The following is a 14,307-nucleotide window of genomic DNA, read 5'->3' on the forward strand; positions in this document are numbered from 1 at the left end:
AGTAGGCAGGTCTTGACCCAACTCCAATATGGACTGCTGGCAATACGTGCAAGCTCTGGCTTAATCTGTGCCACAATGCCTGCTGCAGGAGACAGGATCTTTAAAGAGTTCAAATGAGATCATATAGGTAGACCCTCATCCAGTGTTACTGGCGACTTATAAGAAAGAGGGATTAGGACACAGTCACACCAGCTGACACCTTGAACTCAAACTTAGAAACTCCAGAACTGTCAGGAAATACCCCCCCCCCCCCCGCAGCGTATGCACCCAGCCTGCAGTACTTTGGGATGGCAACCTTTTCAAGCTAATACTAAGATGAAAGTGGAAAACCACCATTGTCCTGGACTATTTGTACAGAGTCTGCTTGTTTTCCTACACTGGCCAAGCCCAGAGATCAGATGACTTCCTGAGATTAAGTCCAGCTTCCTCTTGCTGTTGCTGCTGCCCCTGGCCGGCCAGTGTTTTCTTCTTCTTCTGACTTCCCCTCTGTGGCAGGGGCGACAAATGTTAGAGAAACAAAAGTCCAGATGCTAAGGTTGGCACTTTCACTTCCTCTTGCCCCTTAGCCCAGAACTACTTTAAAAGCAGTCATTGCTGTGGGGCATCGACTCAGCAGGAGAGAAGCTATCAGTACCTCCGAGAGTCTGCCCAGTCGGGAGTGTCCAGGGCATCATGTTTTCACACGGCCACTGCTGTTCACAGAAAATGCCAGGATGATGCCTCGCCTGCGCCTGGCTGGGACTCTGGTCCCAGCCATGGCCTTCCTTTCTTACTTGAGACCAGAAATCTGGGAGCCCTGTGTGGAGGTATGTTCTTGGGGTCCTTTCATCTCCTGTAAGCTTTTCCTTGCTTTAAAAACTCTGCTCCTTGCTCAGAACTTCCTGCTGCGAATCCTAGTTTGCTTATTATGCAAAAATGAGTTCAATTACTAAAGGACTCAAGAAACCACAGGAAGCAAATAATTCATTGTTAACAGGGCACTAACAGGCAGCCAGTGGTGTCTTTTCTCATTTAGGGCTTTTGAGGGCTATTAGGGGCTGTTGGTTAGATAGACCTGTTTAAAATCACTGTTCTGTGACCTCCTGGATATATGGCCTACAAGTAGTTTTTAAGCCACTCTAAGTCTAGCTTTCACATTTGTAAAATAATTCTAAGAGGGCTTCCTTCAGCAAAGGGTTGCAAAAATGTTGCTCCCATGTCCTTGTTTCCCACTGGTGGTTTGCATACTCAGCTTCAAGACTACGTTTGGCTCACGTCAGCCCCAGGAAGAAGATGGCATTTTCTGTCTCTCAAGAGAAAGAACTTTCTAAGTAGATTTCAGACTTTTGTATCCAGTCATATACTTTTTTCCAGAGGTTGCAAAAAAGTAGAATGAAAAAGAAAAAGAGAGAGAAAAAGGAGTAGGAGGGAAGGAGGGACAGAGGGAGGGAGGGAGTCAGTTAATGCAATGGTTTCTTTCTTCATGAACTAACAGTGAGCTGTTGGGCAACTGCATACAGGGTAAAAGAGTTCAACAGAGTTCACTTCTTACTTTCCCTTGCAGAGGCTCCACAGTCGCCTCTGAAACAGGCAGGAAAGTCGGTTAGGTTGAGGCAGGAAACAGGAGAAGCATAGCAAGTGTTCTAAGGTGAGGACATGGGAGAAAACAGTATACTTCAGAATACACCAAGAACAAATTCCTTACCAGTGTCCTCTCCCCGCCCAGCGCTACTCCTTGTCTTCCTCTCTGTGTTCCTCCTGCTCTTAGGTTACTGGGATAGGACCTTCAGTCAGGGCTTTCCTTTCATAAAATCACACCTACATTTGACTCTTCCCTTCCCCCATGCACCATGTCTGGCAGTCATCCAAACTTACAGCCCTAGCAATCTGCTGAGCTATCCTAGGATAGACCCTTGGCTACCCTGGTGGTGAAGCGTGCATGGTAGCTGCTGCCTCACTCCATTCCCTCCTCCACTTTGTGAAGAATTCTGCAACCTTTGCTTTGTTATTTATTCATTGTGATTGTTTTTTTCTGGAGGTTCAGATCTAAGAAATCATTCACTTTCAAGACTTTCAATAACTTTCCATTTAAATTAGGACAGTTTCCCAACACAAGGCCATTACACTGACTATTTTACTCTATCCAGGATTTTTTCCCCTTGATCAGTGCTGTCCAACAACAATATTACATGAGCCACATATGTAGTTTTAAACGTCCTAGTAGTCACATTAAAAATGTAAAGGAAACAAGTGGATTTAATTTTGATAATATTTTATTTAACTTAGTATAGACAAAATATTATTTCAAAATGTATCTTTTAGGATATGTGCTGCGGAAGTGAGCACTCAAAATGTATCTTTTAATATTAAGAAAATGTTTTACACTCTTGTTTGGTGCTAAATTTTGAAATTTAGTGTAAGATTTACATTTATCACACATTTCGCTATAGATTATCCACATTTCTTGTACTCAGTAACTTTGCATAGCTAGTGGCAACCAAATCAGACAGTACAGATCTATTCATTTTTATGACTCAATCATTCCTGTCATTCAGATCTGTGCTTACATGTCTCTTCCTCAAGGTTGTCTTCCCAGATTGCTCTATGGTCAACTCCCTAATCCTCCTTATTTACCTCTACTCCCCCTAAATGGCTTGTTTTTTCTAGAGCATATCATATATTTTTGTTTATGAGTTCATTGTCTTTAGCTTTGGGATAGAATCTATAAAAAAGTAGGATCATTGCTGGTTTATTTATCACTATATCCCCAATGCCTAGCACATGGCAGCTGTTCAATTTGTATGTGTTAAATGATTGAAAGCATTTCTGTAGTACAAAGACTGAAGCCGTCTAGTTACACCCTGGCTTCCCCCTGGCTTAGGTTTCACTCCTTCCACTGCTCACCAGCTATTTTGAATTAGTTTTTTGCCCTTTCCCTACTTATGCTGTTCTCTGCTCATGAAATAACCTTCTTCCTCTTTCCATGTATCTAGGCCTTAATTACCTTTCAAAACCCATTTAGAAAGCCTTTCCTGGAACAAAAAATGATCTCTATTTACTCTGAACCAGAAGAAAGTTTTCCAAGCCTGTTTTACGATCCTTTTAGACAATGCTAGTTTTCTTCCAATCTTCACTCTTATACTGGATAGGGAGTTTTTTGAAATCTGGAACCATATCATGTTTGTTTTTTATTGCCAGTGTGCTTAGCAGAAAATATGTACTATTCATATTAAAGGGAAATTCTTTCAATCAGTAACCATCAATTTTTCATTCAGTTATTCAACACCTATTTTCTGAGAATTGGCCATTTTCCAGGCCCTCTTTTGAGTGCTGGAGACAAGGTGGTAAATGAAAACATCAGAGTTTGCAATCTAGTGCAGAAGATGAACAACAGGTAGGGAACAATCACGTGGACACTGTAAAGTTGAGTAGTGCTACGTCCTGGGAAGTAAAATGAAGGAGGGCAATGGAAGAGTGCCTGGCCCTGCTTCTATTAAGTAGTATTATCTTTGAAGCACTTATGGTAGGTAAAATGTAAGTATACATAAAAATGTAGTAAGAACCTGTCTGGATGAATTCTGTGACTTTAGACATATAGGCTAATCTCAAATCCTATTTTCTAGATCTTTGTAAAAAAAGGTTTATATGAAGATTAAGTTACAGTATATAACAAAAGAAATATTCTGGCATATAGTAAAGGAATCATAATAATTAAAGTAATTAGTATTAATAGTTATTGCCCATTTACACTGAAGTTGGCTTTGAACAACTGTTTGAATACTTGTCTTATGTAATTCTTTAAACAGATTCTAATGGTTTTAGCTACAGAAAATCAAAATCACCTCACTTAAGCAAGGATTTTGTTGAAGGAAATTAGAAATTAGATGAATATTTAGAGAATAAAGCTTAGAAAGAATGTGGAAAGGATACCAGAAATCAGTGCAGGAGCCACAGCAGTATGAAATATTTGCCTTTACTAGCTTTGTTCCACCACTGGAATCCATGCATCCAAAGATTTCCCACATTTCTGTATCACTCTTCTCAGAGGTCAGTGAGCCAAGGAAGAGAATATAACTGACAAAGATTAAACAATGGCTGTGGGGAGTCCTGGAGATCTTGAATAGAAGTCTCCTCAAGGGTGTAGGCAATGGAAGGATGTATTGAGAATGTTAGGAATATTTTATTAACAGAGTTTTAAGTATGGTAAAATGAGGTTCACTGGTTTTTCTTTTTCTTTTTTTTTTTTTTTTTAAGACTTTACTTCAAAACACGCAGAAGAGCTGATATTAAGTACTTGGCTTTCAGACTAAAGAGCCTTAGCCAGTTATCACACCTGCCTGATTTCATTATTTCTTAGTAAATGTTGGCATTGTTATAGTTGGGTTAGAATATCAAGTGTGTAGTAGTGTGCTAGTTCCTGCCTAATCTAGAGTAAGATGTTTTATAAGTATTAAGCGAGTGGATGGCCTGCTGGATGGCTAGTTGGATAGATAGATGGATGAATGAAAGAAGATCCACTAGCTCTGGTGTTTGTACCAGAGGCATCTTAGTCTCTGGTATAGAGGAGAGTTGGGGAGTACAAGCAGAAAACATTGCACTTAATGTCTGATCATTCCAGGTCGTTCCCAATATTACTTACCAGTGCATGGAGAAGAATCTCTACAAAATCCCTGACAACATTCCCTTCTCAACCAAGAACCTGGATCTGAGTTTTAACCTCCTGGAGCATTTAGGCAGCCATAGCTTCTTGCATGTCTCAGAACTGCACTTTCTGGATTTATCCAGGTAATGAATCAGCTTTTGAATTCTCCAGAAGGTGAGATGTGAATTATTCTATCATTTCATTCTTGAGCCAGAGACTTTGGCTGCTGCAGTCTCATTTTCATTTACTTATTTATTCATTAAACATATATCCCATTTGCTGTGTAACCTTGGGAAAGCTACTTCTATTCCACAGGTCTCTGTTTCTCATCTGCAAAATGGCAGTTTCATAAGACAGCTAAGGCAATTCTATCTTTGGATTTTCTTTGAAGTAAAGAGAGAAATTAAGTTAAACTCTTTCACCAGCAAATATTTATTATCCATTTGATCTATATTGTATACTCTTTAAAGAAATGAAAGTACATTAATAAGTTATTTCAAGACTAGATATTTATTAACTACTTGATCAATGTTGTACACCCTGCCAAGAAACAAAAATATTTATATATTTATGTATTATACTTTATATAAAATAGTCTTATTAATAAAATGCATTTGTATATTAAAATATAGTGTTATTAATGGAGCTATAACCTATTGAAAGGGTTAATATATTAAAGTCCTTGCAAGGTGCTGGACACATAATAGACCTCTGACAAACGTTATCTAACTGTGACTTTTTAGAAGGTGAAGTTGAGATAAGGGTGGCAACATAGGACATTAGGTAATAAACTATGTGGAAACTAGAGATAACATATTGTATATTTTAGAAGAGAGGCTTTCTGTGTTGTGAAGAGTCAAGAGGACTGCTGTGTCCTGGGTGGCATTCAAACAATGTGTGGAATGCTGAAAGTGTGGTAGAGAATAGGGAACAAGGAGGAGACAAGATGTCAAGAACAAGGAACATATCTGCTCCAGGCAGTGAACTGGGCAGTGACTAAGATTTTCCTTTCTGATGCAGGAAAGTGTGTCATTCATAGGGCGGGTAAGTCATTAACACTGTTTTGGGGGAAACCAAACCCTTAAAGAGTTTTCCTTAACAGAGGCCTTGTTAAAAATTTGAACTAGATAATGGCTCATACTCTCTAAAAGGGATAAGGCAAAATGCAGAAACATTTCATATGCTTTTTATTATAAAAAGTCTTGATAAATATTTATTAGCTTATTTATTTATTTATGTGAAAGGTAGAGAGAAAACTTCTATCTGCTGATTCACCCCCCCCCCCCACATGATGTTAGGCTATGCCAAGCAGATATGAGGACACTGGCACTCAATCTGGGTCTCCCACATGAGTGACAGAGACCCAATATATTGTCCATTACCTGCTGCCTCTTGGAGTGCACAATAACACTATGATGGAATTGTAAGTGGAACTGGGACCCAAACACAGGCACCATAATATGAAATACAGGCATTTCCAGTGACATACTAATTGCTGCACCAAAAGAACACTCCTGAGTCACCTTCAGAGCAGATATTCCTATTGAAAATTAAGCATCTGATATTTTATACTCTAATTCTGATACTGAGAAAATATAACAAAGACGGAGTAGAACATTTTTAGGACAATGGTATAGAGTATAGAACTAAATGGAATCAAAAGGCCTGAAGCAAGTCTTCCTCCAAAATTTATGATCAGGTGACTTGAGACATGAGAGTTCGTCTCTCTAGTCTGAATTCTTGTGTCTGTAAAATTGATAACCCAACAGGGTTAAATGTCAGACTGAATATAAATATCATATATACATGTATGTAAGCTTTATCAAATACATTTAAGAGTATAAAATATTATAACATCCTTTTATTAGGTCCTAAATGTCTATTTTCTAGGAATTCTGTAAAGAACTGCACTGAGGTAGATAAACCAATACTCATCCCTTTTTGTAACATAAGAAGTGGTTTCTTAACACACAGTGCCCCTTAGAATTCATCTTAAATTCTACAAATACACAAGAAACTTCTCTCAGAGACCTTAAATATATGCTGAGAGAGAAATTAGCCAATATAAGATTCTGAATTCATGCAAGGACAAACAATAGCAAAATAAAAAGATCAATGTTCTGGAGCAGCAGGCTAAGCCAGAATTGGGGTGCTAGTTTGAGTCTTGGTTGCTCTGTTTCAGATTGAACCTCCTGCTAATAACTGCCTGCCTGAGATGGCAGCAAATGATGGCTCAGGTACTTAGGACCCTACCACCCATGTGGAAGATCTGGGTGGATTTCCTGGCTCCTAACTTCAGCTTGGCTCTCACTTTGTCTTGCAGTCATTTGGGTAGTGAACCAGTGAATGGAAGATTTCTTCCTCTCTGTATTTCCCTCTCTCTCTCTGTTGCTCTGCCATTCAAATTAATCAACAAATAAATCTTAAAAAAATAAAATAATAAAGTATACTTCCTTTGCCTTTTTGTGTAGTGCTCAGGTAGACAACTGTTTTTCTCAGAGTGCTTTGTGATAGAGCAGCCAGCCTTTTTCCCCTAATGTGTATGTGTATGTGTGTGTGTTTGTGTAATTTGTGTTTCAAGTGTGTGTGTGTGATCCTTTTAATAGATGAGGAAACTGAGACCTCAGGATTTTAAATGACTTATTTACATTGACATTGCTTGGTGGCAGAAGACTAGAGATTCAAGTTCGTATCTCTTTTCAAGTTAAATGATATCTTCATCTTACTATTCTACTTCTCTAAAGTGATGAGTCTCACGTAAAGACAGAGACACAGCAAGACCTTTCCTTTCTTGCCGAATATATAGATAGCAATATTTATGTAAGATTATGGGATATACAATCATGTAACTAAAAGAAAGAACTTGAGAAATAATCATGTTCAGCTGCCTCACTTAGAAATGAGATAACTGAAATCAAAAGAGAAAAAACTGGTTCCCAAGATCATGTGTGAGAAAGGACTGTAGAGACACCAACACCCAGTGTTTTGCTCCTTCTTCCTTTGGTCTTACTACTGCTCCCATTAAACTCTGCCCACTTACCAATAAATAACAAAAGCTTGGCCAAAAGGATTTTACTAACCGTGTGCCTCCTGAAAAGAAAAGGACAGATTAAAAACATTGTGAGTGTAAATCAGGTTGTATTAGGAAAGGACTCATTTGAAAATTGTGATGGCCATGCACCTACAAGGCTAACAGGAGTTTTCCTGTAAAATTGCTGCTTGTTGACTGCATAAAAGTCCTATCTGTAGCAAATCTCCATGAATATAGTATGTCACAAGGCTTCCATTTCTCTTGAAACAATTTATCTGGCCTGTAATCCTCTGCTTTGTTTGTAAATGTCTTTTCTCTGCAACTCCTTCTTATACCTCTCTAATTCCCTCTTTTGCCTCAAGCTTAAGAAGCTGTTTCTCATGGGTCTGGTATGTATTAGTTTATTTTTATTACTAAAATGGAATACCTGAGTATAAGGAAAGGAAGTTCATTGCAGCTCATGGATTTTGAGGTTCACAGTCCAAGGTTGGTTGCATCCCATTTGTTTGGCCTCTGGTGATGACATGCTTACTAGGCAAGGTGTTGAAATGGCACAGGGCATCACATAGCAAGATACAGGGAGTATGCATATCTTTCCATATATATGTGCTTTCTTTTCAAGGCATCAAAATTCAATCATGGGAGTCTGAATCTAATGGCCTAATCCAACCTAATCAGTTGTAAAAGCCCCTGCCTTTAAACACTATAATTAGACTAAGTTTCTACTTGCTTAGTACCATTAACATATGACTTTGGAAACTAAATTCCTAAGTCTGGAGAGACAAATATTCACATCACACCACAGCACTCTACATACCATGGTTGCTGTCTATTTTAGTTTTTTTTTATCTGCTGTTCACTTAACCTCCTTTTCTAATTACCGCCTACTGACCTTTCAAATTTTAATTTCAGCATTCTCAGGGAAGCCTGCTTTAGATCAGTTCCCCTGATGCAAATTCTCATGACACACTTTCCTTTTCTTCCATGAAACTCACAGCTATCACCTGTCACTAACATTTTCAAACACCTGGCTCTCAAATATGCACTTTTTATAAACATTAAGGGTATCTGTGAAACTTATGTGTAATTTTTTATATCTTTGAAATTGACATTCATCAGTGATTTGGCTAGCAACTAACATCCATCATATCATCTGTACCAGTCAGGTGTATGACCATATTTATGTGTGCCGTGGTATGGCTAAATTTGTTTCAGGGCTATTATATATTCTATCAACCACAAAATTTTGATGTGCTTTATTATTGATCTTTAGTTGATTGCCTTCTAATGGACTTTCTGCCTCTACTTCTCACGTTATCTAGTGTGAATAATAAAGCATTCATCATTCTGATCAACATGATAATACTGAATCTGTAAGGCTTCTTAGTTGCTCTTAGCTTTATCTTCTTCCCTACTTCATCTCTTTGCCTATGTGAATCCTAAGGAACACTGTATCCATGGAAAGAGCTGAATGACTAACTTTATTATTGCATTTTGGATTTTTAGTCAACAGAAATATTATATACTATGTATCTCTTTTCCTTGCAGGTGTAAAATTCATACAATTGAAGATGATGCATACCAAGGCCTAAAGAATCTCTCTACCTTGATATTGACAGGAAACCCTATCCAAAGCTTATCCCCACAAGCTTTTTCTGGACTATCAAATTTGCAGAAACTAGTGGCTGTGGAGACACACCTGACCTCTCTAGGGGACTTCCCTATTGGACATCTCAAAACCTTGAAGGAGCTTAATGTGGCCCATAATCTTATCCATTCCTTCAGTATTCCTGACTATTTTTCTAACCTGTCTAGCCTTGAGCACCTGGACCTTTCAAATAACAAGATTCAAAATATTTATCATAAAGACTTGCGTGTTCTACATCAAATGCCCCTAGGCACACTCTCTTTAGACCTGTCTTTGAACCCTATAGATTTTATCCAACCCGGTGCCTTTGAAGCAATTAGACTCCACGAACTGATTTTGAAAAGTAATTTTAAAAGTACAAATATAATGAAGATCTGTATTCAAGGGCTGAGTGGTTTAAAAGTTCACCGGTTGGTTTTGGGAGAATTTAAAAATGAAAGAAACATGAAAAATTTTGATAAATCTGCCCTGGAGGGACTTTGCAATTTGGCTATTGAAGAATTCCGATTAGCATACATAGATGACCTCGAAGGCAATATTACTGACTTATTTGATTGTTTGGGAAATGTTTCTGTAATGGCTCTGGTGCATATGTATATAGACAACCAAGAAATTTTTCCTAAAGATTTCAGCTGGAAATCATTAGAATTTATTAACTGTGAATTTAGTGAAAATATTTTCTTCTTGAAGCTCTCATCTCTCAGAAGACTTATTTTCACTGCCAACAAAGGTGTGAGAACTTTTCCAGAACTTAACACACCAAGCCTTGAGTTTCTAGATATCAGCAATAATGGTTTGAGTCTCCAAAGCTGCTGTTCTGTGAATAGTTTGAGACTGACCCAACTCAAGCATTTAAATCTGAGCTTCAATGGTGTTATTACCATGACATCAAACTTTGTGGGCTTAGAACAACTGGAACATCTGTATTTCCAACATTCCAATTTGAGAAACATCAATGAATTTTCAATATTCTTATCACTCAACAACCTCCTTTACCTTGACATTTCCTATACTCACATCCGAGTTGCCTTCCGTGGCATCTTTGATGGTTTATACAGTCTCCGAGTCTTAAAAATGGCTGGAAATGCTTTCCAGGACAACAGGCTTCTGAATATCTTCACAGAGATGACTAGCTTGACCACCCTGGACCTTTCTTCATGTCAACTAGAACAGGTGTACCAGGGAGCATTTGAGTCACTCCCCAGACTGGAGTCACTAAATATGAGTCACAACAACCTGTTGGTATTGGATACACTCACTTATAAATGTCTCTACTCCCTCCAGGTTCTGGATTTAAGTTTCAATCACATAGGAAATATTACAGAGCCAGGGCAGCAGCATTTTCCAAGTAATCTAACTTTATTACATCTTACTAAGAATGCCTTTGTTTGTGATTGTGAACATCAGATTTTCATGCAGTGGATCAAAGACCAGAGGAGGCTGTTGGTGGAAGTTGAACAAATGGTGTGCATCACACCTCCAAATATGCCTGTGCTGAGTTTTACAAATGCCACCTGTCAGATAAGCAAGACCATCATTAGCGTGTCAGTATTCAGTGTGCTTGTGGTATCTTTTGCTGTAGTTCTGGTTTATAAGTTCTATTTTCCTTTGATGCTTCTAGTTGGCCGAAGAAAGTATGGTAGGGGTGAAAGCGTCTATGATGCCTTTGTTATCTACTCAAGCCAGGATGAGGACTGGGTGAGAAATGAGTTAGTAAAGAACTTAGAAGAAGGAGTGCCTCCCTTTCGGCTCTGCCTTCACTATAGAGACTTTATTCCTGGTGTGGCCATCGCTGCCAACATCATCCAGGAAGGTTTCCACAAGAGCCGGAAGGTTATTGTTGTAGTGTCCCAGCACTTCATCCAGAGCCGCTGGTGTATCTTTGAATATGAGATTGCTCAGACCTGGCAGTTTTTGAGCAGCCATGCGGGTATCATTTTCATTGTCCTGCAAAAGGTGGAGAAGTCCCTACTCCGGCAGCGGGTGGAGCTGTATCGCCTTCTCAGCAGGAACACTTACTTGGAGTGGGAAGATACTGTCCTGGGGCGGCATATCTTCTGGAGACGGCTCAGAAAAGCCCTACTGGATGGAAAAACACTGAGTCCAGAGGGAATGGCAAGGGCAGAAAACAACCAACAAGAAGCAATGACTTTGATCTGAGGAGGAAAATACTCCTGAGGGGCTTCCTGCCCGGCTGAACCCAAGACTTTTTCAATTAACAAGTATCAAATGCTGCAAAATGCCAGGCATTATGCTAAAGGCAAGTGATTCAATAGTGAACAAAATACATAGGATTGCGAGTCTCATGAACTTTACAAGGCTGAGGGAATAAAAACTGTGTTAAAATTCAGAAAGTCAATTCAATTTTTACCCCATCAAGTTGAATTAGAACAAAAAGAATGAACCTCAATAGGGATAGAAAGGGACATTGTCCTCCTCAATCTTTCAGGTGGTAATTACGTTATTACATTTAAGCCATTTTAAAAACAGTTGTGGTTGTTTCAACTGAACTTGGTATTTACTCACTTTTCCCTTTTTTATACTGAATACAATTTAGATTCCACTTGATGACTCAGAAAGTTTTGGATTCAGAATTCCCTTTGTATTTTAAATTAATTTCCTTACAAAGGCTATAGTCTTGTAACTAATTCCTGAGGAAATCTGAGTAATACAAGCTGGTTGTTCCTTAGCAAGTTCTATTTATTAACTAAGAATTCTTGACATATGTCTAATAAATATCAGTTTTAATTTTTTATATCTTATTTGTAATCCCACATCATAAATAAGTTTATTAGAAACATACTGGAAATATCCATATTCAACCACTATTTTTCAAGGAAATACTAAAAATAACTGTCACTTTGTAACTTGATATCATTTTAAAGTTCTCACCTACTAAGTTATGATTATCATGGAGGCAATATTAAAGGAATGTGTTTGAAAGAGGCATCTTATTAATAAGGGAGGGGATATAGTCCAACTTCCTGATCTCACAGAGAGCAATTTGCTCTAGATGTAGATATGACTTTAGGTCACCTCTTCCTGCTGATTCCAAACACATTTGAGCTGATACTGTGGCAGTGACCCCTGAAATGAGTTTCAGCAGAAATTTCTTCTTAGACCAGGTGGTGTTTCATGGGTCTCTCCCTTGACCTTCCCCATTGGTGGGAGATCTGCTTATGAAATGATTCAAGGTGGGGAGTACACACTGCTGTTTCCTGTTGGACATCCGCCTCTGACCACATTTAAGAAAGAAAGGATTTCACTGAGCAAACAATGTAGACACAGTTGATCACACTCCTGTTTAGGTAAGCTCCCAGAAAACTCCATTCATTCAGCTTCATCAAAACAGTATATTCAAAGAAAGCAAAGAACATATCATTAGGGAAGTTTTATATCAAAACCACAAGGAGATGTTCCCTCATACCAGTTAGAAAAGCTATTAATTTAAGAAAAAAAAAAAAGGCTGTCAAAGATGTGAAGAATTTGACACCCTTCTACAGCCATTATGTAAATAGATATGGGGGACTCTCAAAAATTAAAAATAGAACCATCATATAATCCAGCAATCCCACTTCGAGGTACATGTCCATATTTCCATGTTCATTGCAGTAATGTTCACAACAGCAAAGTTAGGGAAAGAACCTAAATGTCTATAAGAAGATAAATGGGTAAAGAAAACATAATCTATATGTGTATATTAGAATATTATTCAGGCTTTAAAATGAAGGAAATTCCACCATTTGTGAAAGTGATATCCATTATGTTAAATAAGATATGCTGGTCATAGAAAGACTAATACTGTCTGCTTCCACAGGAAATTCTAGAATAGCCAAACTTATACAAGCAGAGAATGTAGCTGTGGTTCCTAGGGGCCAGAAGTGGGGGAAACGGAGAAATAGGCAATCGTTAATTTTTTATGAAGTTGAAGCTGTGAAAGATGAATCGGTCCTCAAGATCTGTTGTTTATCATAAAGCTTAAAAAGAATAATACTGTCTTATTCGCCTAAAACTTTGTTAAGAATGTAAATCTCACGTTAACTGTACTTAACACACATACATATATATACAAGGGACTCAAGCAAACTTTTGGGATGATAGGTATATCTATTGCCTTCATTGTGGGTAATAGTTTCAGAGGTATATGAATATGCCCAAACTTATCAATTGGATACATTAAATACATTTATGTCAAGTTTTATTGTATATCAATTATAAAACAATGAACTTGTAAAAAGGAAAAGAGAAGAAAATCCAGGTGTCAAAACTGGAAATACAACTACGTGCAGGACTACATTTGTGTATTATTTGCTTTGAGCATTTTTAGGGTAGCTGTACATACCTGCATGTGTGTATATGTCTCATCTATACACTACATGCTAGTGGAAATGGAAGAAGTATTTGCACATGCCCATGTGTTCATGTAGCTGTTAGTGTATATGCAAATTTGCATCTGCAATCATAGGTATGTGGGAAAGACTATAATTATATTCCCTGGAGAATATGTGAATTTAAGGTGGACATCTATGGCTGCTTGAAACATGTTTTCCACTCTTCTGTTTGTGCATGTTTGTTTATCTACAAATGTCTATGTAAGTTTCAGAGAATGCTGGAGATCATGTGATTTTGTGTATGCACATGCCATATGTGAATGTACTTGTATTCATGATGTAATATACACTCTATGTATGTGTTTTAGTTAAAGCAACTATACAAGGATCCTCAACAGAATAACAAATTCAACTAGAATTTTGCCTATATAAAGTAAGCTGACATTGGTCTCCTTCTCATCAGTGGCCTCCCAGATAAGAATTCTGGAAATCTTAGATTAAGTGAATACGAAGGGAAAACAATGCTGCAAATAGAAATAGAAGGGGAAGAAAGAAAAATCAGGCTAGGATGGGGTCTTTGCAATCATTTAAACCCTGTGAGTGAAAGAGGGAGAACTCATAGAATATAGAGAAAGTGATATTAATTAGAACACATTATTCCTGTGATAACCCAAAT

General features: G+C 38.0%; 1 protein-coding gene across 3 annotated transcripts; it reads left to right on the forward strand.

The window, feature by feature from the left end:
• The first annotated feature begins 410 nt into the window (after positions 1–410).
• TLR4 (toll like receptor 4) lies at positions 411–14,090 on the forward strand. Of its 3 annotated transcripts, none has more exons than XM_008273277.5 (3): positions 411–806; positions 4,598–4,795; positions 9,201–14,090. In XM_008273277.5, the coding sequence occupies exons 2-3, from the start codon at positions 4,731–4,733 to the stop codon at positions 11,458–11,460; spliced, it is 2,325 nt and encodes a 774-aa protein (XP_008271499.2). In that variant the 5' UTR covers positions 411–806; positions 4,598–4,730; the 3' UTR covers positions 11,461–14,090.
• Positions 14,091–14,307: the final 217 nt, after the last annotated feature.

Source organism: Oryctolagus cuniculus, chromosome 1 (genome assembly GCF_051225735.1).
Source record: "Oryctolagus cuniculus isolate XC-2025 breed Fujian yellow rabbit chromosome 1, ASM5122573v1, whole genome shotgun sequence".
Classification (NCBI taxonomy): Eukaryota; Metazoa; Chordata; class Mammalia; order Lagomorpha; family Leporidae; genus Oryctolagus; species Oryctolagus cuniculus.

Bases quoted from the DNA above. Each gene is read 5' to 3' on its own strand.
- TLR4 (XM_008273277.5), top strand. From the start codon at position 4,731: ATGTCTCAGAACTGCACTTTCTGGATTTATCCAGGTAATGAATCAGCT. The intron at 4,796-9,200 runs GTGAGATGTGAA...TTTTCCTTGCAG, and splicing joins GCTTTTGAATTCTCCAGAAG to GTGTAAAATTCATACAATTG.